Source organism: Penicillium verhagenii (genome assembly GCF_028828195.1).
Source record: "Penicillium verhagenii strain IBT 33310 chromosome Unknown utg000005l_segment0_segment0, whole genome shotgun sequence".
Lineage (NCBI taxonomy): Eukaryota > Fungi > Ascomycota > Eurotiomycetes > Eurotiales > Aspergillaceae > Penicillium > Penicillium verhagenii.
In genome coordinates this window covers 2,092,295-2,115,603 of record NW_026643169.1, presented here as the reverse complement: position 1 = coordinate 2,115,603, position 23,309 = coordinate 2,092,295, and the positions used below count along the sequence as shown (strand labels likewise).

General features: G+C 50.2%; 8 protein-coding genes across 8 annotated transcripts; 5 read left to right on the top strand and 3 right to left on the bottom strand.

Moving 5' to 3' along the window:
• Positions 1-365: 365 nt before the first annotated feature.
• N7466_004313 (ABC1 kinase family protein) lies at positions 366-2,426 on the bottom strand (the record flags this gene model as incomplete). Its single annotated transcript, XM_057163710.1, has 4 exons — positions 366-613; positions 675-1,247; positions 1,304-1,908; positions 1,993-2,426. The coding sequence occupies 4 exons, from the start codon at positions 2,424-2,426 to the stop codon at positions 366-368; spliced, it is 1,860 nt and encodes a 619-aa protein (XP_057022391.1).
• A 682-nt stretch (positions 2,427-3,108) lies between these two features.
• On the bottom strand, positions 3,109-7,459 carry N7466_004312 (serine/threonine-protein kinase; the record flags this gene model as incomplete). Its single annotated transcript, XM_057163709.1, has 7 exons — positions 3,109-4,593; positions 4,651-6,318; positions 6,371-6,803; positions 6,858-6,922; positions 6,981-7,010; positions 7,071-7,205; positions 7,274-7,459. 7 exons carry the CDS (start codon positions 7,457-7,459, stop codon positions 3,109-3,111), a joined length of 4,002 nt encoding a protein of 1,333 aa, XP_057022390.1.
• A 1,309-nt stretch (positions 7,460-8,768) lies between these two features.
• Positions 8,769-10,013, bottom strand: N7466_004311 (dihydrofolate synthase; the record flags this gene model as incomplete). Its single annotated transcript, XM_057163708.1, has 1 exon — positions 8,769-10,013. One exon carries the CDS (start codon positions 10,011-10,013, stop codon positions 8,769-8,771), a length of 1,245 nt encoding a protein of 414 aa, XP_057022389.1.
• A 330-nt stretch (positions 10,014-10,343) lies between these two features.
• On the top strand, positions 10,344-11,638 carry N7466_004310 (uncharacterized protein; the record flags this gene model as incomplete). The annotated part of the gene is made up of 2 exons (XM_057163707.1): positions 10,344-10,354; positions 10,441-11,638. The coding sequence occupies 2 exons, from the start codon at positions 10,344-10,346 to the stop codon at positions 11,636-11,638; spliced, it is 1,209 nt and encodes a 402-aa protein (XP_057022388.1).
• A 937-nt stretch (positions 11,639-12,575) lies between these two features.
• Positions 12,576-13,428, top strand: N7466_004309 (kinase-related protein; the record flags this gene model as incomplete). The annotated part of the gene is made up of 2 exons (XM_057163706.1): positions 12,576-12,615; positions 12,755-13,428. 2 exons carry the CDS (start codon positions 12,576-12,578, stop codon positions 13,426-13,428), a joined length of 714 nt encoding a protein of 237 aa, XP_057022387.1.
• A 1,233-nt stretch (positions 13,429-14,661) lies between these two features.
• N7466_004308 (putative GPI anchored cell wall protein) lies at positions 14,662-15,284 on the top strand (the record flags this gene model as incomplete). Its single annotated transcript, XM_057163705.1, has 3 exons — positions 14,662-14,756; positions 14,812-14,954; positions 15,025-15,284. The coding sequence occupies 3 exons, from the start codon at positions 14,662-14,664 to the stop codon at positions 15,282-15,284; spliced, it is 498 nt and encodes a 165-aa protein (XP_057022386.1).
• A 1,292-nt stretch (positions 15,285-16,576) lies between these two features.
• On the top strand, positions 16,577-19,372 carry N7466_004307 (ribonucleotide-diphosphate reductase subunit RNR1; the record flags this gene model as incomplete). The annotated part of the gene is made up of 3 exons (XM_057163704.1): positions 16,577-16,595; positions 16,727-16,884; positions 16,964-19,372. 3 exons carry the CDS (start codon positions 16,577-16,579, stop codon positions 19,370-19,372), a joined length of 2,586 nt encoding a protein of 861 aa, XP_057022385.1.
• A 2,499-nt stretch (positions 19,373-21,871) lies between these two features.
• On the top strand, positions 21,872-22,708 carry N7466_004306 (RlpA-like double-psi beta-barrel domain-containing protein; the record flags this gene model as incomplete). The annotated part of the gene is made up of 1 exon (XM_057163703.1): positions 21,872-22,708. The coding sequence occupies one exon, from the start codon at positions 21,872-21,874 to the stop codon at positions 22,706-22,708; it is 837 nt and encodes a 278-aa protein (XP_057022384.1).
• Positions 22,709-23,309: the final 601 nt, after the last annotated feature.

Below are 23,309 nucleotides of genomic sequence, written 5' to 3'. Positions count from 1 at the left end.
TCAAAAGCGATGGTGCCTTGATAGTTTTAATGAAACGATGAAATCAGAACTCGCTTTTCTATCCACACGTAACATTGCAAGAGTGATATGGCGCTGGGCCAATTGAAACCTTGAGCGTGAGAAAAACGTACAATGGCGTCTAAATATATGGACAAGACTATCTATACAGACCGCTGTATGAGGACAGGGGACACAGCAAAACCCTTGGGAAAAAGAAAAGAAGTAAAGGAACGCCATCGCTAGATGCACAGAATGATCACATCCGTGCTCTGAACCCCCAAACCCGGAAATCTAAAAGGGGATATCTATTTACAAAACAAAATAACAAACAAAATCGCGAGCCGACCGTAAGTTAGTGTGATGCGTTACGCGGTTCGCAGACCGAATCGGCTCTTCAAGCTCAAAGCCGTTTCATAGACAGACAGCTTTATCTCGACGCGCATGAATCCCATCCAGGCGGAGAGGTACCGGAAGAAATTCACAAAGACGCCACCAGAATCCCGGATCGCCTCAATTTGCTCTTCGAAGACAGTGCGGGTGGCGTAGCGCGCAAGAATGAGGAATGTGCGCATCGGGCCCTGGCGAGTGTGTAGGTTTTCGTCAAGACTGCGAGCTGTAAGGTTGTTAGTATACTCGATCAAAGCGATGATTTGAAGGACTGTTGGGAAACATACTAAGATCGTTGGTCTTGAGAATCAGAAGAATGATTCGGGGGACCTGGCTCAGCAATACCACCAACTGTTGCAGCATGCCCTCGCCCAGTGCGCCGGAGATCTCCTTCTTCTCCTGGGCAGTGCGCGAAGATACGACGTTCTGCTTCGTCAAGACAGAGTAGTCACGGCCAGTGATGGCGCTGGCGAAGAGAGGGAACTGCTCGTCCGTGACGCCGGCTACCTTGTGTGCATACTCACGCATCCGGGGAACATCAGCATCGATAACGGCGAGCCATAGCTTGGCATAGTTGCGACGCAGTTCACGGGGGATGTTGCGGTACAAGCCGTGGTCATACAGGATGATGTCGAAGTTCGGGTGGCTGCGGTTGGGGTTTACACGAATGGCAACGTTGCCGCCATGGGGGTCGCAGTGGAGCGGGGCGTTGTCACCGAAGATCATTTCGTTGAAGATGTGTGCGAAGGCAGCGGAGACCTCGTCACGGTCAATGTTGTTAGCGTCGAGGAAAGCGATGTCGTCGGGACGGCGGCCAGCGATGTACTCCATAACAAGGATGCGCTTCTGCGACCACATAACTAGAATGACTGTTAGTTTTGGGGGCTCATCATTACTTGAAGAATATTCATTTTACCTTCGGGGATAACCAATGGAGCGTCAGAGTGCTTCTTGAAATATTCGCTGGCTTCAGTGGCATTCTGGGCTTCCATGCGGAAATCCAGTTCAATGGGCAGAGACAAATCCATCTCCTTGGACAACCATTCCAAATCATAGTCCGGGAAGAAGCGCTTAAGCATAGAGAAGGTGAATCGGTTCAGCGCAAGGTCCAAAGGCACCCACTCAGCGAGAGCCGGGTGCTGGACCTTAACGGCAACCTTCTGACCAGTTTCTCTCAGGGTAGCAATGTGCACCTGGGCAAGCGAGGCAGCACCAGTTGGGTAAGGCTCAAAAGAGCTGAAAAGCTCATCGATTGTCTGTCCGGTATCCTGAATGAACATCTCCTCAATCGACTCGATAGAGGACACCGGGCACTTGTCCTGGAGCGGGATGAAGGTTTCTGTCCATTCGATCGGGAGTAGATAGCTCATGCTGCTAAGATGTTGGCCCAGCTTGATGAAAATAGATCCGTTCTTCTCGAGCACACGGAGCGTACGCTCAGCGCATCGCTTGTGGCATGCGCGGATGCTGGCATCGCGCTCTTCGGGAGAAGGTGATTCTTTGTTAAGGGTAACGCGGTAACTATGGTTCAAATAAATGTCAGTGAGAAGTTCGTCATGGGATTCCTTTCTTGAAATCTCGGTAAGAAGCGCGGAAGGTACTCACTCATTGATGCAGACTGCCAATGTGCCGACCACACGACCACTCCGTCCCGCTGCTTGGTATGCATGCTTGATCTCGTGAGAGTACACCACTCCGCCAACACCGATAGCGCCCAATGCAACCAGATACACAATCGCTTTCCGCGATTTCGGAGGCTTGTCTTTCGGTCCGTTTTTTTGCTGGCTGTTGGTCTCCGCGGTCAAGAGGGGTGAGGTTGTTGTGGCGAAACAGCGTCTGGACAGGGATGCACCCGAGACTGGTTCACATTGTCGAGGACTCCATTGCTGGGTAGTCAATCTGGAAGGCGAGAAAGTCGTGCGCAACGGCTTCGTAGCTAGACTGGAGAAAGTGCTGGCAATCGAGGCTTTTGGTGAGTTGCGAACTACCGGCGCGGGATTGGCCAAAGTCCGCAGCGGCAGGCGAAATGGTACGCTCATACCGACCAAGTGCCGTCCTGGCGAGAACAGCTAGCTAAAGAGAAAATGCAGGGAAAGCGCCAGGCTTAAACCATGCTCCTGCTTGGAATTGTATGATCAGGGAGATTTTTTTGGGACGGTTCTTGCCGCCAATCGGCTAGCCTCGCCCGGTCTCGGGGGTCGAGTTGCCACACGTGATTCCGATTTCAGCCGACGTCATCGATGAGTGTCGGAGTATAGGACAGTGGTGGTTTAGCAAGACTAGTATGGGCGACGCACAGTTAGAAAAGCGACGAGTCGGCAAGTCTGTAGTAAGTCTGCAGTAGATTGAAGTCCTGTTTAGGGACTACTAGTACGTCACATGTGCCATGCCAATGCGAAAAGGAAAAGCAGTCGAGCGTATATTGACCAAATACCAAGAGTCATAATCGTGGAACATCTTGATAATGAATAATTACGTCTGATCAAACGTTTATGTAAGTTCTATATGCAGCACCCAGTGCTATCATAGTGGGGGGAAACGACAAGACGATTAAGCACACAGATGATTTCACGACCCAAACCCCTTCCCCCCGTCTCCTTTTTGATGACGCCAGCCTCTCTTTAAAATCAGAATACAAATAAAAAAAACATAAAAAATTGATAGTGACAGCTACAATGACATGGGCAGGAGGTTCTCAATATCGAACCTTACAGACCCAAGTTATGTCCATTCAGAATCGGCAACCGCGGGCCGGCGGCGTCGAGGAATTACAGAAGGTCGACGACTGAGAGAGCTAGGCGCTTGTCCACTCTCGTCTTGAAGGGTCTCGATATAAGAAAGTCGGTTGGTCATTCCGCGTGGAACACGAGCCCGTGATGCAGCTGCACCGGTATTGGCTGCAGTGCTAAGGGAAGAAGGCATGTTTCCGTCTCGACTACCCGGTCGCATAGCGAGGGAAGAAACACTCAGGGAGTTGCGTGGATGGCGCGGGGTCTCGCGGCCCTCGAAATATCCCCTTGGTTGGCTTGCGCGGTTGGCTTGGGGAGTTGAGGGTGTCGAGCTAGAGAATAGATTTGGTGGAGTTGTGGATGTACTTTTCCTGCGGCTGACCGGTCTACGCTTGCTGGCGGCAAACGCATCGCTGCGCTCATTGGACTGAATGAGCTTGCCTGCCATGTCTCGGACGAGAATAGCAGGGTCATTCTCAAGTTCTCGAATGGCATCTAGTAAGCCATAGGTGGCAAGGAGACCACCTTGTTGTTCACTTGAGTCGCAAATTGTCGATATGATACGCAAAATATTTAAGCGTACGGCGGCCTTGTTGTGATGAAGCTTTTGACCCAGTCTCGTGAATAGATCCGGCCGAGCAAATGTGGACGCCACTGGGGGACTTAATCGAAGAAGCTTTTGTAGTGGGTCAAGGATATTCTCAAAGGCGTTTGCCTTGGTGAGTGCCAAGCACCGCACGATAGCGTCGGTGAAGGAGTTCCTGTCTGGACGAGTGTCTAGCAGATGCTCCTCGACCTTGGCGGTCTCTTCTTGCAGCCACGTGAAAATGGCATCCAGAGCCGTCACTTGCCAGTATGGATCCGCAAGTAGCGAGATATAGAAGGCGAGACCCTTATTACGCCATAGTTCTCTCCGGCCAACTTTACCGGATTGTGCCATATCACAGAGAATCGGTAGAGCAAACTCTTTCAAGGGTCGCTCAGTATTGACAATTTTCTGCAGCAAAGGTACGATACCGTTAAGGGCAGCATCCTCTTGCCGAGATTTGTTCAGACGGCACATGTTGTAGATGGTGTTGAGAATTTGGTTTGAAACCTCTCGGAAATGCCCTCTCTTCATAGTTGACCGAAGCAATTCCGTAAGGACATCAATTGCATTGGAATTCTGAAGAGAGTCCAGGGTAGTCGAAAGCATAGAAAGGTTCTTGATGAACTTGAGCATTGTGATTTGGTGGATGGGGGACATCCGTTTAAGTTCTTTAAGAACTCTGTGCAACACAGTTCGCTCCGAAACCATCTCTTTGACATGATTCTCAGCCTGCGAGAAGATGAAGAAGATGTTGGCAATGCGGCCCTCAATTACCTCCGCCAGATGGCCTTCTTCGTCCAACACACGGCTTAGCACGAGTGAGAGGGGGTCGAGAACAGAGTTACGCGACAAAATCCTGCAAAAATCATTTTTCGGAGTCGACCCCTGCTACGAGTATCAGTTAGTTTAAGTCTCATAAAGACTATGTGATCGGGATGTAGTCACCTGTAATTCAAAGACACTCCAAATTCCATTGACACCAATCAATACCAAATCGCGCTCATCCTCATAGTCGTCTTCCAAAAACTCAACTAGGACATTAAGACCGCCAGCACTAACAAACATTTGCAGTGTAAGAGTGGATGTTTGATACATCTGTTGCACAAAAGCAGCGGCCTCTAGACGAATTTCGCGCGGATACTTCTTGGATGCAAACTCATTGATGATGGGAATTCCACCAACGAAACACAGGTTCTCCTGGACTTCGTAGTCGTTGTAAATTATGGCATTGACAACGCGGAGTAGGCATATGATAGTGTCTCGGCGGCGCGATGTGTCAAGGATTTCCAAAATTGGCAGCATTCCATGTGCGCTAATGATGATGCTCTTGGTCTCCGGCAGGTCACAGAAATCAGTGAGGAGCTGTTCCGAAATATCTGCGAGGACTTCTTCGTCCTGGGATGTCTTCAAAGAGGCCACCAGTCCCTCAACTTGGTTCCTTAGGCGTGCATATTTATCGCGCGCGATGTTAGCCTCTAGATCCATTTCATCAAATCCTTCCTCTAGTTGGGCAAAAGGATCATCGTCGTCATCTTGATCTCCCAGCCATGAGTTATTAGACAACTTGGAGTTCAGCATCAAAGTGCTACGATCCGAGCCGTCATCACACTCCTCGGTATCTAAGCCCACTTCTTCAGCTCCGAGGATATCGGAGAAATCCTCGTCGCTTTCATTTTCTGCAAACTTGTGAATCTCGATTGTTGAACGGTCGCGTTTCACAGAAAGCTGCTTACGCAGTTGAGGGTGCTGACCGCTTCGATCGTCATCAAACGCGTTGTATCCGTTTTCATGTACCGGGGAAGCAGGATCGTCGTCTTCGAGAATTAGACCAAGTTTTCGATCAAGAACGTCCTCGTTTGCCATAATGAGATCGCTGTAATCCTCGACGGAGTTTTCTTTGTAGATATTAGCCGGGCGTGCTCGCCTCATCGGTGGCACAGGATTCTGTGTCAGGATTGGGACATTTTGCAAAGCCGATGCCGAAGGCTTGCTCGGTTGAGGCCGAACAGGGCTGTGAGATTTGGACGGTTCAACTGCCGAGGGCTTGGTTGAATATGGCCGTATTGTTTGTAGGGGGTCATTATCTTGTATTGTCATGGATGAATCTTCAAATTCATCGAAGCTGTCGTCGGGTCTCAACATTGTCCCATCGAGCGACGCAAATGCCTTGAGTCGCTCGGAAGAAAGCATTCCACCAAAGTTATCATGAGGTCGAAGATGAGGTAGCTGCAATGCGCTAGGGGAGATCGCTGTCGCAAAATCATTGTCCCAGTTGTCATCTTCTGCAGATTCTGGGGAACGGAACCGATCAGTAGTCTTGTGGGAAGTTGGAGATGGCAATGTGTCCACGAGAGAATTGCGCTGTGTAGAAAGAGGTCCGACACCGTGTTCAAACTTGTTGCTTTTCCTCGATGTACCTGCACCGGGAGACCGGAGGGCTTCGTTCCATTCCTGTACACTTTTCACGGCCTCTTCGTACTCTGTGGATTTCTTCGGGATAACAGAATCTGTTCGGCGAGCATTAACGATCCAAGGATGTTTTAGTAGTTTTTTTGCTGAGACACGCAGATTGGGGTCCTTTTGGAAGCACTGCATCAGGAAGTCTTTCACGGCCTATATTACTGTCAGTGTTGCACATACTCTTTGGATATCAGTAAATGCATACCGGTGAAGCACCTTGAGGAAGTGGAGGATGATCATCGTTAACAATGCGAAACAACGCCGGCATCGGCTGTAGGTTGTGATACGGTGGTTTTCCCTCGAGAAGTTCGATGACGGTACATCCCAAACTCCAAATATCCGACGCGGTAGTTGCCCCCGAGAGTTCAATGACCTCGGGTGCCATCCAGTACGGGGTACCAACAACGCTCGACTCACTCGGACCGGTTGTTCTGCTGGCCACACCGAAATCTGCGAGTTTGACCAGGCCTTCTTTTGTGGTTAAGATGTTTGCACCCTTGATATCTCGGTGGATTACACCTTGCTCGTGCAAGTACAGTAGACCATGCAGCACTTGGGACATATATAAACCAACCAAGTTTTCTGGGAAACGACCAAAGTTCTTTGCGATAGAGTGAAGTGAGCCGTTCTCACAGTATCTAAAGAAGTATCAACATCATGATTCTCCACCTCCTTTTCTTCGGGACACTTACTCGAGAATGATGTTTAAGGTTTCGACCGACTTCACAAATCCATGGTACTTGACAATATTCGGGTGCTGTTGTATCTCGTCAATAACAAGTTCCCTCGTCCGAACGTGGGGGGGGGAGTCTCACATCAAGGTTTTTCAGGAGGTCGATTTCCAGCTGAGACGTCTCGTATTAGTAGATTTCCCATTAAGATGCGCGGTGGGTAGATTCCCATACCATGATAACGCGCAACTCGCTCTTAGGAAGGTCCGTCAGCTTGATTTGCTTCACGGCGACTGTCTCCCCAGTATTCCAATTCAATGCACGGTAGACCGATCCAAAAGCTCCTTTCCCTAGACAGTCGCCCAGTTGCTGTAGAAATTCATAGTCAGCACCTGTTCAACCTCACAATGCGCGGGCGCATCTAAAGGGATCCATACGTAATCCTTCAGCTCTGCCACGTCCTTGGCCGACGACTTCAAGACCTTCTCCTCCTTTGGTTTCTCATCGCGCTTGGTTGGGCTGGTGCTGATCCGTGTCAATCGCGGTTTAATCGGCGTGCCGGGGGTCCTGGAGGGGGTGAGGGGGCGCGGCCCCTCATTCCCTTCGCCGGAGCGAGATACCATGGCAGAGTAGGCCTGATTTCTCTGGAGTTCAGTGCGGAGGATTCGATCCGATCGACAGTCTCGGAATGTTGTTTCAGGTAGACGGGGTGGGGTTGGAAGCTAAGGAAAGAGGCAGGAGCCGAGGGCAACAGTCTCAGGGTTCATGTCCGCAGGTTCTAGAGAGATCAGATTGTTAACTTGTCTGAATCAATCCGGTCGCAAACGAGTGTTATAGGGGTTGAGGGTATTTTCCGTATGCAGGCGTGTTAGGGAGAGAGTCTCACCAAGCGATCACAGGAGCTCTCTCGCGCGCGTAAATGTGGAACTTGGGGCTGATGCGCTTAAAAAGGACGGAAACGCAGAAGAATAATTAGCTCGAATCCACCCCGGGAGCAGAGCGACAGCAACCAGACTAAACCAGGGTGTTTGGAGCGTATGGGTGTAAATTGTTGATTGTTTTGAACTTTCCTCTCCACAGGCCGCTCGCCGCATCATGCAGCGGCTGTGCTTGACTTGCCCGCCGATCAGCCCTACGCCACTCTAAAGGTTTACAAACTTGATTCTTCCCAAACATAAATTTCAATAGTGCTGAAAATGTATTATAGAAGCATGTATTATTGTTAGCCTTGTCAGATCACATTCTGTACAGCAATATGTAGGCATGTAGCTGTGAATTTGTTCATCAAGTGCACATACATATCCTAGTCTGAGGTTCAAATGTTGGTACATGTTCAAAATGCCCAGGTGTCTCAACAATGAAGTGGATTGACTCTCCAGTACATAGTTTGAGTCCACATCTTTTCCACCAAAACCTTGGAACATGGATTCAATCGATGGTATCGTGGGCCCGGCGGGTCCAGGGGTAAATATAACCTTGGAAACCTTGGACCAGGCCTGGAGCACTTTCGTCGAGAGCATCTGGGGAACCATAGAACGTGAGGGCTGCATGTGCGTCTGCACGCCCGATTGATGTACAAGTTGATACTTGAAGATTGTGATTCAATTCTCGCTGCCCAGAGGTCCCTCCAGGGCCAGGTGGCGTTATATTAGGTACTACTATGTATGTATCAAAACACCTGGGCATTTTACCTACTACGTGATATGTACATGTGCCTGCTTTTGAATCCATTGCCAGCCTTTGAAGGTCGGCGGGATAATTCATCCAGGCTCATCTGTCCGGTGGTTTTAGATGGACCTGGGGATCATTGCGCAATACCAGTCTGCTCCAAAGGTAGGAACCTTGGAAGAATTTAATTCTCCCAAGATTCAAATTGTTTGCTTCAAATGTCCTCGTATGGATACATAGCTGTGTAAATAAAGGACAAGGGTATCATTTTTGTGCCTCCCGGAGCAACCGATGCACATCGGAAATCAAGTACAAGCTGCCTGCAATAACTAGTGGTCCACCTTGAGAAACATCGCTGGCCCATTTGATTGCGGGGATGAGATCACCTTCGAAGGTATTCACCTGGCCAATGGCAGGAATAGATCGAATAGCTGATCCAAGTTCCTCAGCATTGGTTGGTGTGACCCAGGGCATTCCATCCACGGGCCCAAATTCGGCGGTTGCAACATTATCTCCAGGCCGAATGATGGAGCGAAAGACTCCAGCCAGGTCCTTCCCACTGGAAGCCGCAACCACCCATGTCACGTTTCCAGATTGGGGTCGTAGCTTACGGTCAACATATTTCCCCAGAACATCAGCAGACTGAGGATTATGAGCACCGTCAAGGAGAGCGGGTTCTTCACGACCAACAAGACTATTCAGACTGATGTTTTCCAACCGACCAGGCCACCTCACGTTGGCGAGATGTGGAAGAAGGGAAAACGCATTTTCTTCAGGGCGGATCTTAGATAAAGCAATGCGCAATGCTGTTACCGCACAGCACATGTTTTCTTGTTGGTGGGGTTCTAGATCTAGCTTCTGGAAAAGCTGTGCAAGCGGTGGGAGTTGCGCCTCTACCTTGTCTGGGGAGACAAATGTTGCCTCGATACCAAGTTCTTGAATACGCGTCGACAAGGCTCCTAGCACCGCTGGCTCGTTGGTGTTGTCAATCACGCAAGGGACTTCTGATTTCAAAATTCCAGCTTTTTCTCGGGCGATCTCCTCAATGGTTGAGCCCAAGAACGCCTGATGGTCCATTCCAATTTTGGCAATAACCGAGACCAGCACGTTGCCCAGTATATTCGTCGCATCTAAGCGGCCACCCATGCCCACCTCGACAACTCCGACTTCAACATTTTCATGGTTGAAGATCTCAAATGCCGTAGCAGTCAAGAGCTCGAATTCGGATGCTCCAATGCCCAACGTTTGGTCTCGTAGTTTGACCTGGTCCTCGATTTGCCGGAATAGGGATTCTTGCACGACTCGTTCGTCAATGGTGATGCAATCCCACCGGTCGATCAGGTGTGGGGAGGTAAAACGGCCGCAGCGGACACCATCAGTTGCAAGAAGGTGGGAGAGGTAGGCGCTGATCGAGCCTTTGCCGTTGGTCCCCGCAATGTGGATGGCTTTCCAGGTAAGCGGGGTCTGTTGGAGAAGACGCGAAACGCGACTTAAGCCTAACTCAATCATTCCACCAAAATGTGCTGCTTATTAGGCAAGCTCAATTGTCATGATTTGGGGTAAAAGAGCTCACAGAGTCATTGTCCTCCGCAATGACGATCGGTCAATCACAAGCTCCGCAGTCGAGAGCGGAGACCAGTATATAAAAATACCCGGTCACGTGATAACCCGACCAACCGGCAGAAAAACGCAATCATCCCCCTTCCGATCGGACTCCATCCTGAATCTCCACTCACTACTTCTTGTGTTTCCGGGGTCGCGTACACATCGTTTTTTTAAAAGTTTCTCTTTGTTTCCCTCGTTTTTTGTTCACTAAGTTTCTTCCCCACGATTACAGCAATGGGTATTCCGTGAGTCAACCTCCTTTTTGTTCCTGGATGCGATCGCATTGCGCCACCTCGCCACCTCGTTGCCGCGTTGACTGACATGATGATAGACTATGGCGCGAGCCGTCAGAGTCAGACGATTCCAAGTCTGCTGTGGAAAAGGACTCTTCTGCAGCCGCACGATCAGCGATCCGTCGCCAGGCCTCCCTTCGACGTCCCTCGCGTCACACTGCTCGCGCGCGTGGTGTCGGCGGTTTATCCGCATTCCATTCCCAAATCCTCGATGAGATACAGCGTGGTATAGCTGAGCCTCAGATGGGGGTACGATCTCCTGTTCTGAATCTGGGAATTAGTGAGGATGGGTTAGATCTTGATGCGAGTCGTCGCGAAGCTTTAGGCCGGAACACTGCGCGTCCACAACCCAGTCGTGACGCAGACCATTTAGCCCGCCGTGCCAGAACCGCCCGGGAACAGGCTTTGTTGTCCGACATCCTCAGTCGCGCTGATCGCCGCCCGAGCCCTTCTTTCACCCCAAACTTTGCTCCTGCCGTTGCATACCGGACCGCTACCTCCGCCCGTTTACCCTCGGATGGTGTCCGTCTTCCCCCTCTCCCTCCTCTCCGCCGCACCAGTACTCTCAATCACGACTCGCCAACTTACATCCCATCATTTATTCTACGAGACTATCGTAACGACAACACACCAGGCAGATCCAATGAAGACCCTCCCATAGATGGGCTTGGTGACCGCCAGCGAAGCGTGAGCCCGGATGGCGAGCGTGAGAATGACGCATGGGAGACTCTTCTTTCTACTCTTACACCAGATGCCCATCTCCCTTCCACTAGCACATCATTTTTTTCAACCACTGGCCCCACCACCGACGCCTCGCACAACAGCACCTCTCGAACCTCTACCGCATCTTCCCAAACATTGCCGCCTGTTCACATGGCTCTAGACCCATACCCGGATCAGCTTCACCCCTGTGATTTAAGTTCATCGGAAGACGAAGACACCCCTGTAAACTACCATCGAATCGCCGGTCCATCAGGTCTTCCAATTGCACTACGTCGCTCGCCTGGTCTTCCTTCCACATTGAGCAACCACCCTCCAATCCCCACCATCTCTTTCTCCTTTTCCGACTCTAGCGATACAGATCTTCAGCAGATGCAGGCCATTCTGGATCGACTCGCCCGTCGTGAGGATATCCCCGATGACTGGTGGGCGGGGGCTGGCCTGTCGCGCAACCTGGGCCGTGGCCTCAGCACTGGTACTAACCCCCGTGCCAACGACAACGAAGGTACCGATTGATTAATTGACCCTTTTATCACATATTGCATCTTCCAAGTATTTATTATGACCATTTTTTTTTCTGCCCGGGGTTTTCTTTTCGTTGGAACATCTAATTATCTTGTGAAGCTTCTTTTCTAGGACAGGGTTTGTTGGATTACGGCGTTTGAAGATCTCTGGTGGTTTCGCCAGTTCATTGTGGTCCCGGCCATGGCCCTCCTGATTGTGTTTTGTGTCTGTCTTAGCCGCATAGGCTCCAGCGCAGTGTTTTTGTTTCAATTCATCTTCCTCGAAAATGGCCTGAGCATTGTTCTCCGAATACCACTTCATCATTTATCCTTATTATCTGACTGTGTTTCTCGATCGTGACTCGTCCATTCTCTTTCTGTTCGATAAATGCGCACGGCCACACGCTGCAGCCTTAGGAGTAAATCGTGCATGATGTCATCAGCACTTTAAAAAACGCTAGTATCAGACCTATTGTACATACATTGATAATTCACATCTTAATCCTTCAATTTAGTTGGCCATTCCTCCACGAAAATGGACAATTCATTTGCTGTCTATGGTGGGCCAATGGTTTGTGACGTAAGTCCGTTAGGCCTCGGAGCACAGCAGTCCCCACCGGCTCAGTCATAGACAGCCCCGCCAATCCGTTATCGCGGGATTGTGTAGCATTCTCGACGACGACCAAACACACTTCAGAGTCCAGACTGCGTACATATTGAAGCCTTTCCAGCCTCCACTCCTTTCACGCTATCTCACCCCACGATCTCTGTTATAGCTTGAGGAATTGCTTCAAAGTGTGATCCTCACCAGCATATACCGCAGCAGCACGCGACACGAACCCTCCTGAAGATCGCCGCGCCGAGCACAATCAGAAACCATACATCGAGAACTCTTCATACCCAAAGTCCATTATATGATACCCAAACTTGATCAGCAATTTAATTGCATCATGAACCCACAGGTGGAGCACCTGGTCAAGAAGACCTGGGGTAAGTGGGCGATCCATCACCCAAGTTAACCCCTGTTAGCCCCGGTCTAGCGCATTGGTCGGTTCTGAATGGCCGCAGAACCCTGCCTTGAACGAACACCTCATAATTCCATGCTCAATCGCTAACCTTCTCTTTGCAGCGAAATTCTGCTCAACCCCCGATGACGCCCGCTTAATGATCGCCGTCAGCGGTATTCCAGGCTCTGGCAAGACAGCCCTCGCCAACATGATGACCCAGCAAATCAACAAAATATATGCCTCAGAAAACCCCAGCTCAACACCAATCGCTACAGCTATCCCGATGGATGGCTACCACCTCACTCGTGCCCAGCTATCGGCAATGTCAGATCCGGACTATGCATTCGCGCGCCGCGGCGCAGCATTCACCTTTGACGGAGAGAAATTCCTGGCGCTCGTACAAGCTTTACGGAAACCGGTGACACTGGCTTCAACGGCGCTGTATGCTCCCAGCTTTGATCATGCAATTAAGGACCCCGTTGATGATGATATTCCGATCCCGGCGTCTTGTCGAGTCATCTTTTTCGAAGGAAATTATTTAAGTCTGAATAAGGAGCCGTGGCGCTGTGCAGCCGGGTTGATGGATGAATTGTGGTTTGTAGATGTTGATTTTGAGATTGCGAGGACGAGGTTGGTTAAGAGGCATGTTAAGGCAGGGATTGCAAAGGATGAAGAGGCGGCTGATAAGAGGGTGAAGGAGAATGATTTGGTTAATGGGAAGGAGATTGTGGATTTTAGGCTGCCGATTCAGGAGATGGTTTCGAGCATCTATGATCCTACATGGGAAAAGCCATGATCGTTAATGAAGTACAAAACTGGGAAACATTGTGTCAGCGTGCGATAGATTCATGTTGCATATAGAGTGATACTACATTGACTTGATGAAAGATTCGAAGGTTTCCACTAATTAAGTATTCGGATGAACATTCAAGTTTGTTCTTGCTCTAGGACTGCTTCTTTTCCAGGGTCAACTGGTGTCTGTGGTCGGTAATTTGGTCATCCAAATTCATCAAGTGCTAGGTATGTTTAGGGACTAATACCTACTAGTAGGTACCCACTTACTCTGTCCCAGCATTCAGTATTCGTTGAATACCTCAGGTACTTGGAAGATACACTGATGATCCATGGATGTCTTGAACATCTTGTTCATAATACGAATTTTAGTACATCCATGGGTCTACTCCAATATTTCCAAGGTTATATCTAGTATGTACCTCTAGTTGAGTAGATTAAAATAGACCAGACGAACTATAGCAAAATGATAAAGTTCAGACAAATGATAGGAATTCTTGCCCTAAACCTCCGACATTAAACCCATACTAGTAGAGACATGCTTTTTAGGGCATCTGCCTATCCCTGGGATCGGAAGGTGAGACATTGACGACACCACTTCAGACCATCGTTTGATTTTTGTATTTCGGTTTTAATTGCAAGTAAGACAGGAACATAATTGCAGTAGTGCAATTTAACATTAAACATGCATTCGGCTCACTGTAACGGAAAATGCATCGTTATGCCACAGTGGACATAATCGAAGCAGCTGACTGGGGCCAAGGGTCCGCGGTCCCTGACGCTAGTCGACTATAGGCATAGTGGTGCTTGGTCGTGGGGGAGTACATATACACTAGTACTTTCAATACGTTAATACGGAAGTATGTTTACTAGTTAAATGGAGCGGACAGGTGATAATTTCAGGGACTGGTACATTACCGTACGGTCAGGGACCGTCAATCAATTCCTTAGTTGAGCAAAGACGAAACTGCAGTAGCGGCGCCCACTCGGGTCACTCCTCAAGACCCTGATTATTCCCACCCTGAATCCTTTCCGTATCGAGATCCGCTTTTATCTCTCCTTCGTCACTCTTTGTCTTCGATTTGCACACCTTCGTTTTTTTCCCACAATAGTCACTCCTTCGCTATTTCACAGTCTTTACTACAACCGATTCGCTGCGCGATCTATCCATCCAATCCGTCCAATCTACCCGACTCTCCCTAATCTTTTCCAATCCGTGACTCCAGTCTCCTGCATCATGCTGTTCAAATCTACTCTCGCCCTGGCCTTCATGGCCCTCGCCAACATCGTCTCTGCCTCTCAGACTCCCGCATGTGTTATCTCCGTGATGGGGTAAGGATACCGACACCCATACGTTTGCGACTGACATGATGCTGATCTTCGATAGTGATACGGCCAACCCCGACGACCTCGCGACTATCTGCTGCTCTAAGACAATCCAGTCTAAGATCCAGAGCACGTGCGGAGATAACGCTGATTCCGCCTTGACTTTCTTCTCCAACACCTGCAAGAGCCACGGCTACACTGTTGGTAAGAATCTACAGGAGACCCGACTAGATCGATATCTTATCTAGGGCCCGAGGCTAATGTTGATCTACAGAAAAATCTCCCAGTGCCACTACCACCGGTACTGGCGCCACTGGTACCGCTACCGGCTTCACCACTGCTGCCTCGACCTCCGGCTCCAAGACCACTGGTACTAAGACATCTGGCTCTGGCTCTGGCTCTGCTAGCAGCACTGCGTCCGGTAGCGCTTCGGCTTACCCTTCGCCTTCTGTTGCTGGCGCTGTGGGCGGTCAGCAGCTCTCGAGCACCGCCTTCGCTGCTGCGCTGTTCTTTGGTGCTGCCGCACTTCTCTAAGAGTTCACAGCAGCAAACAGTTTCTCGCTCTCACAGTGCGACCTTTCAATATGTATTGATAAATAATTTGGCTTGGATATGCTGTATTGAATGTGTTCTCAGTTACCACATCCTTTTGGAAAAGGGCGATTTCGAACATGTTGAATGTCTTGCTCATCCATGTGGCTTTGTATCGAGTTCCCACACCGCTTATCACATTAGAAAGGCAATTTCGATTGCTTTTGGTGCTTTATTTTCCATACTTCTATTGCCCCTTTGTTGTTTCTTATCCCAAAACAACGCCTTAGGCAGCAGGCTCGAGTACTGTGGCCTGCTGCCTATTCCTGTAAGGAGGTCGCCAGGTGGCGGAGTGGGCGCTCAAGAGCCAAGGGTCGACGTGTATCCATGCCTACCGTCACCGCAACTTGTAGATCAGCAATGCGGGGGCGCAAGTAGATGTAGCTTAAGTGACACCGGAGTTGCCTGAGCCCGGAATGTTGGACTCCGCTCGGTCACCGCAATGCCGGTGCCATGCGCGAGGAGCTTCCGAGCATCGGATGGGACCCAGACACGTAAGCACGTGACCATCGCGATCCATAACTCGGTTTTCCTATATCGGGTTAGCGTGGTAAATGCGGTACATTGAAATATACATTCTTGACGCTCAGTCGAGCTTTCTACAGGCCCTTCGAGGCATGTTCTACTTGTGAAAGAGTCTCAGTCTAATGGAATGGGCTCAAAGTAGGACATTCTATATGGCAAAGCTACCTATTCAAGTTTTAAGGTTATACCTATCTGCTTGTAAGCTGAACTATGCCGTTACCAGTCAAAGTAGCGTACAGACACCCCTAACTTGCTTCTATGAAGTCTAAATCAATCCAGAAAAGTCTGCAGGGTGACTTCAGCAGGTTAACTTTGTATCTACATAGTTTATATAGGAATCCCAACGCATGTGGAAGCTAATATAAACCTCTCGCCATCCCTATCTCCAAACCCCGCTGAAACATACGGTGTACAAAGCTTACCAATCCTAACTAATTTTCAACAAAGCCCCACATAATAATTACTGAGAAGCTGGCTGCTAGGAGACGCCAATTCGCGAAAAAACGCGTCTGCCCTGGCGACATCAAATATCCTCCCCCTCCGATCCAGTCTTCTTTTTCTTCCCATCCCCTCTATCTCTAATCCCCTCCAAAATACCTTCCCCCCTCCTTCCAAATCCCTAATATCCTCTATTGCTTGCAACTCTTCTTTAATACCCACTGCTTTTCAAACCTCTTTTTTTGCAAACCCCTTTCAATCATCACGCCAAAATGTTCGTTTACAAGAGAGGTACGTGAAACCATCGAAGATGAAGCCTTTTCGCTCGAGACGCGGGGCAAACTCCCTCCTCGTTGTGCATGAGACTTGAAGCTAGTCTTGCCACCGACCTCCAACATCAGAAACTAACTGGATTCTCGTAGATGGACGCAAGGAACGCGTGCAGTTTGATAAGATCACTGCTCGCGTCTCCAGACTGTGTTACGGTCTTGACCCTGAGCACGTCGATGCTGCTGCCATCACCCAAAAAGTCATCTCTGGTGTCTACCAGGGAGTTAACACCATTGAGCTGGACAACTTGGTATGGTCGCCACCGCCATCCTTTGGCACTTGAAACAATTTTTTCTTCCTTTTCTCTTGCTAACTGCCACGTCCTTCAGGCTGCCGAGACCGCTGCGTACATGACCGTCACACATCCCGACTATGCCATCCTGGCCGCTCGTATTGCCGTTTCCAACCTCCACAAGCAGACTAAGAAGCAGTTCTCCATGGCTATCTCAGATCTCTACCACTATGTCAACCCCAAAAACAACAAGGCTGCCCCCATGATCTCCAAAGAGACCTATGAGATCGTTATGAAGCACGCCGATGAGCTCAACTCGGCCATTGTTTATGACCGTGATTTCAACTACAACTACTTCGGTTTCAAGACTTTGGAGCGTTCATATCTCCTCCGGGTTAACGGCAAGGTCGCCGAGCGTCCTCAACATTTGTTGATGCGTGTCTCTGTGGGAATCCACGGCGAGGATATTGAGAAGGCCATTGAGACATACCACCTCATGTCCCAGAAGTTCTTCACTCACGCTTCCCCCACTCTCTTCAATGCTGGTACTCCCCAGCCCCAGCTGGCTTCTTGTTTCCTGGTTGATGTCAGCAGTGACAGCATTGAGGGTATCTATGACACTTTGAAGACCTGTGCCATGATTTCTAAGACCGCTGGTGGTATCGGTCTCAATGTTCACCGCATCCGTGCTACTGGATCATACATTGGCGGTACTAACGGTTCCTCCAATGGTATCGTTCCTATGCTACGTGTGTTCAACAACACTGCTCGCTACGTCGACCAGGGTGGCAACAAGCGCCCCGGTGCCTTTGCCATCTACCTCGAGCCCTGGCACGCCGATGTGTTCGAGTTCTTGGACTTGCGCAAGAACCACGGTAAGGAGGAGGTTCGTGCTCGTGATCTCTTCTACGCTCTGTGGACTCCCGATCTGTTCATGAAGCGTGTTGAAGCCAACGGCGACTGGACCCTGTTCTGCCCCAACGAGGCCCCTGGCCTTGCCGATGTCTACGGTGATGAGTTCGACGCCCTTTTCGAGAAGTACGAGCGCGAAGGCCGGGGTCGCAAGACTATCAAGGCCCAGAAGCTCTGGTATGCTATCCTCGAGGCTCAGACTGAGACCGGTAACCCCTTCATGCTGTACAAGGATGCTTGCAACCGCAAGAGCAACCAGAAGAACCTGGGTACCATTCGCAGCTCCAACTTGTGCACTGAGATTATCGAGTACAGCGCCCCTGATGAGGTCGCCGTCTGCAACTTGGCCTCTCTGGCTCTTCCCACCTTTGTTGATGCTGCTCGTGGCGAGTATGACTTTGGCAAGCTCCACGAGGTCGTCCAGGTTCTGGTTCGCAACCTGAACAAGATCATTGACATCAACTACTACCCCGTCCCTGAGGCTAAGAAGAGCAACTTCCGTCACCGTCCCATCGCTCTAGGTGTCAACGGTCTGGCCGATGCTTTCCTTGCCCTGCGTTTGCCCTTCGACTCACCCGAGGCCAAGCAGCTCAACATCCAGATCTTCGAGACCATCTACCACGGTGCCCTCACTGCTTCCGCTGAGCTGGCCAAGCAGCTCGGTACCTACGAGACCTACCCTGGCTCTCCTGTTTCGCAGGGTATCCTGCAGTACGACATGTGGGACCGTACTCCTACTGATCTGTGGGATTGGGCTTCCCTGAAGGCCAAGATTGCCGAGAGTGGTGTTCGCAACAGTCTGCTGGTCGCTCCCATGCCCACTGCCAGTACCAGTCAGATCCTGGGCTTCAACGAGTGCTTCGAGCCCTACACCTCCAACATCTACTCCCGTCGTGTCTTGGCTGGTGAGTTCCAGGTTGTCAACCCCTGGCTCCTCAAGGACCTGGTCGACCTTGGCCTGTGGTCCGACAACATGAAGAACCGTATTATCGCCGACGGTGGCTCTGTCCAGAACATCCCCAACATCCCCGCCGACATCAAGGCTCTGTACAAGACCGTGTGGGAGATCTCCCAGCGTAACATCCTGCAGATGGCTGCCGACCGTGGTGCTTTCATTGACCAGTCTCAGTCCCTGAACATCCACATGAAGGAACCTACCATGGGCAAGATCACTAGTATGCACTTTGCTGGCTGGAAGATGGGTCTGAAGACTGGCATGTACTACCTGCGTACCATGGCCGCCTCTGCTCCCATTCAGTTCACTGTTGACCAGGAGGCGCTGAAGGTTGAGGATACCAACGTTGCCCGTTCTAAGAAGCGTGTTGGTGGTGTTGTCTCCTCTTACTCTGCTGTGCCCCGTTCTGAGACTGCTACTCCTGCTCCCATCCAAGAGAGCCCCCGCACTCTGGTCCCTGAGCCCATCGTTGCTGCCCCTGTCGCAGCTCCCGTTGAGGTCATCGCTTCGGCTGAAGAGGCTGCTCCCGCTGAAGAGGTTGTCGCCGAGGGCGAGGGCCCCCAGGGTGATATCTTCTCGGACGCTGTTCTCCAGTGCAGCATTGAAAACAAGGAGGCTTGCCTCATGTGCCAGGGTTAGATTCGCCTTGACATTGTCTAATGTTTCTGTTCTTCTTCCCCTTGGTTCCCCATGCAACGCCACACCGAGTGTGATTTATGTACTTCTATGACGAGATTGATGGTTTTGTTTCCTGTTCTTTTCTTTTGTCTTTGGTGGTTTTCTCAGGCGCACATTACCAGTTAAGTCTTTTTCTTTTAATTTCCTATGTACGTTCTTGTTACAATGACGTCCCATGTTCATTACATGTTTCTCAAATATGTATGCCCTTGTAGATGCAATCTTCCATCATCCGAGTACCCGGTGCTCTTCTGTACCTCTCGCACTAATCAATACAGCGAACAGGACTCGGAAACCTCCCGAGCCGGCACCCAGCGGATTCGCCTTCCATATCCGGCGATTTGACGTTCCAGAAGAGCAGGCGATAGAAGACTGAAAGAATGGTTCCAAGGGTTCTTTGCAGAACCGAACCATAGAACGCTTAATGATGAAACTTTGAAAAACGTCCCGAACCCACATAATCCGATGTTACTGGGTCTAGGTCCACGGGTTCCTGATGTAACAACGGTTCCACACTTGGAATGCCCTGGAGAGCGAACGCCTTCAATGATCCGACGCCACGAGGTCGGCACATTCCTACAATCGTATTGCACATGTCGATCGGATATGTCCAAAATTGGTCGCAGATTTCTTATCCAGGGTTTCCAATGCAAAATAAATGAAGAGACTGTAAGAGACTGTGGTCAAGTTGCATTTTTGCAGATCCGTTCACTCTACCGAACACCCTTGCACCCCAGCCCGGTCAAAAAGCACCAGCAACCACACCACTCCTCACTCCCCAGCCCTTGTCTACCCAGTAAAACATCCGACCATGAAAATATTTTATTTCATCTCGCTCGATATACTTGCCGATTTTCGTCCAAATTACCACGGTACCTCCCTCTCATTCCGGGGTGATCGTCGGCCGAGTGGAGCAACACTGACTGGCCGGTCGAAAAAAAAAAACGAAAACCAAGCGCGAGAGAAAGGTCCAGAGTGTGTGGTGGATTCCCACCAGTTACCGTTACCGACGGGGCCGTAATGCGAAAAGACCCCCATCAATTGGTCGGGGGGTAGAGACCCCAGTTCGGTCTAGAATTGTGATGGAGATCGGAATCGTTTCACATCACCGATCTGGGAACCTGTGGTAATGCGTATTATGATGCGCCCACAGACGAGGCGTTTACAGGGTGGTTCGGTGTGCTTGTAACTTCAAAGTTGTTACGTGGGGCGGGGACAAATGTCGGAGATCACGACATTGGCAGTTATATTGGAGATATGCATGTAGAAGTGCATAGATGATACATGGTATAGACGGACACACTCTTTTCCCTCCTAAGTCTCAGTTCGTAGCCCGTGGACAAGTGGACACACACAAACGCACCGTTCAGGTGTCATGATCGAATCGATGTTAGTGGTTTCAGGGTATTTGGTTTGGTTTCCACCGCAAGCCACACTTTTTACAAAGCCCCACAGTGACTACAGCATTCGCGGTGATGTGATGGGGAGCGAAAATGCGTTTTCAGGTGGAACATTGAAATTCGCGACGGGCGTACATACAGAGCGGGGGGGAGGGACGCTTTTAGGTATGTCGTGTCTCTCATAGTGTAGGCAGTAATGCAGTTGGGGCATCATCATTCGTGGCCCAGTCAGATCTCTCAGCTGAGTGTACATGTAGATATCGCCGTGTCTCATCATCGTACCAATTGGATGCTGGCGCAGGGACCCGCAGTACATACAGCCAATAAGACCTGTCAGGGGCATTAAGGCGCAAGGTGTACATACGATGATAGAAAATGCTTGGCCCGTTCTTGAAAGCCAAAGTGAAGAAAAAAAAAAGAATCCAGAAGCCAAGAATCTCAGTTTTGGCGAAAGTCTCGAATCACCAAAGAAGGTGGGGGAATTTTCCTATTGGTGTTAAGATTGGATCGGTTCATTCAGCCGCCCGGACCCATTAATGGTTTAGGGTCAGGAGAAAGAAAAACGGTGGCACACATCAACCCCTGCACCTGCGTTGGCGTAACTCCATGGGGCCAATCAGGGCTTTGAAGTGTTAGGTTCCGTGAGATCCAGAGTCCGGGTACCTGTGAGGAAAGTTAATGGTTTTAATGGTTTTAATGGTTTTTTTGGGGGGAACTGGTAAGTTACTCGGGAATAATTGGGTCCAAAAACCAGGGGAATTGTGGCTTGAATTAGATCCATGGGAAAAGAGAAAAGTGGAAAGGAAAAGTGGAAAGAAGGGAAGGTGGGTCGAAGGGGTTTGATTTCCGCCCGTACTCCGTTATACTTGGTTTTTTATTTTATTAAAAGCGCCTGGATCCTCTCTTTTCTTTCTTTCTTTCTCCAACTCGCCATTCCTTTGCGACTCCTCACTCTCGTTCCTTTGAGTGCTTCTTGGTCATTTCAAACTGCTGTGCAGTCGACTATCATTTACAATCACTTTCCCTCGAAAACCTTCATTCTTTCCCCAAGTTCATCGAAATGGCCCCAATCACCAAGACCCTCGCCCTTGCTGGCGCTCTCTTTGCCTTCTCTGGCTTCGCCGCTCCCATTGAGAAGCGTGCTGTTGTGTGGGAAACTGTCACCGACGTGGTCTGGACCACCGTCGATGTTACCACCACTCTCTACCCCCAGGAGCTTATTGCTACTGCGACTGCCACTGTCGTTCCTGTGACCACCTCCGCCGCCGTTGAGACTACCGCCGTCCACGCAGCCAAGACCGAAGAAATTGTCCAGCCCACCACCAGCTCCACCAGCACTAGCTCTAGCACCACTGTTGCCGCTGCTCCCGTGACCACCGAGCAAGCCGCCACCACCGCTGCCCCCGCTGTCGTTGCCGCCGCCGTCGAGCCTGCCACCACCAGCTCCAGCTCCACTTCCACCTATGTCGCTCCCGTTGTCGAGCGTACCACTTCCTCCGAGGCCACTTCCACCACCTCGGCTGCTCCCGCTGCGACCACTTCTGCTTCCACCACCTCTTCCGATGGTTACTCCGGCACTTGCGATGAGGGCTCCCCCTGCACCGGTGACTTGACCTACTACGACACTGCCACCTCTTCCAGCAACCCCAGTGCCTGTGGAACCACCAACGATGGCCTGACCGAGCTTGTCTTGGCTCTCCCTGTCGGCGTCATGGTCGACTCCGACTGCGGCAAGTCCGTGACCATCACCTACAACGGTGTCACCAAGACCGGCACCGTCGTCGACAAGTGCATGGGCTGCGACGATGGCTCCGTCGATCTGTCGCGGGCTTTCTTCGAGGCCTTTGACTCTCTCTCCGCTGGCCGTATTTCTGGCGCTACCTGGTACATCAACTAAGCGACAAGTAACAATTGATACCATACGACCGCGTAGATCGCGGGGCGTAGCAGGATTGGGAAATCTCTGGTAGATTTCATATATGTCACATTTTTTATCCCCCCCATCTTTATCTTGACTTCGTTCCCATCTGCCCTTTCCTTCGAGTACGGTCATCTTTCCTTTGATCTGTTCTTGTTGAAAATAGCACACCGGGCCCTCTTTCATTCTTTTCTGACACTCCCTTATGGATTACAGTTCCATTTTGAAACAATGTGCGCCCCTAGTGGGCTGCTTTTATCGACTTTCTTTCATGTTGATAGCTTTTTTCTCCTCTTTTCCGCTTTGTGACAATATTACCTACCAGGGATTGCCCGCCTAACAAACCCCTTTGCCTTTACCCTTCTGCCTCCCATCCCAAGCGCATGCTGGCATTGCCATCAGGATACTTTGGCTCATTGGCTTTTATCGGTCGATTCGAAGCATCTTGATGTTTTGTGGGAGTGTCATGATATCTACGACGATCATGTTGGAAATGAACACCCAAAAAGGAACGGTCGCTTTGCGCCTCTTTTCCATAGTCTACTGCTGTATGGAATTGGAATCTACGTTTCTATCTCGA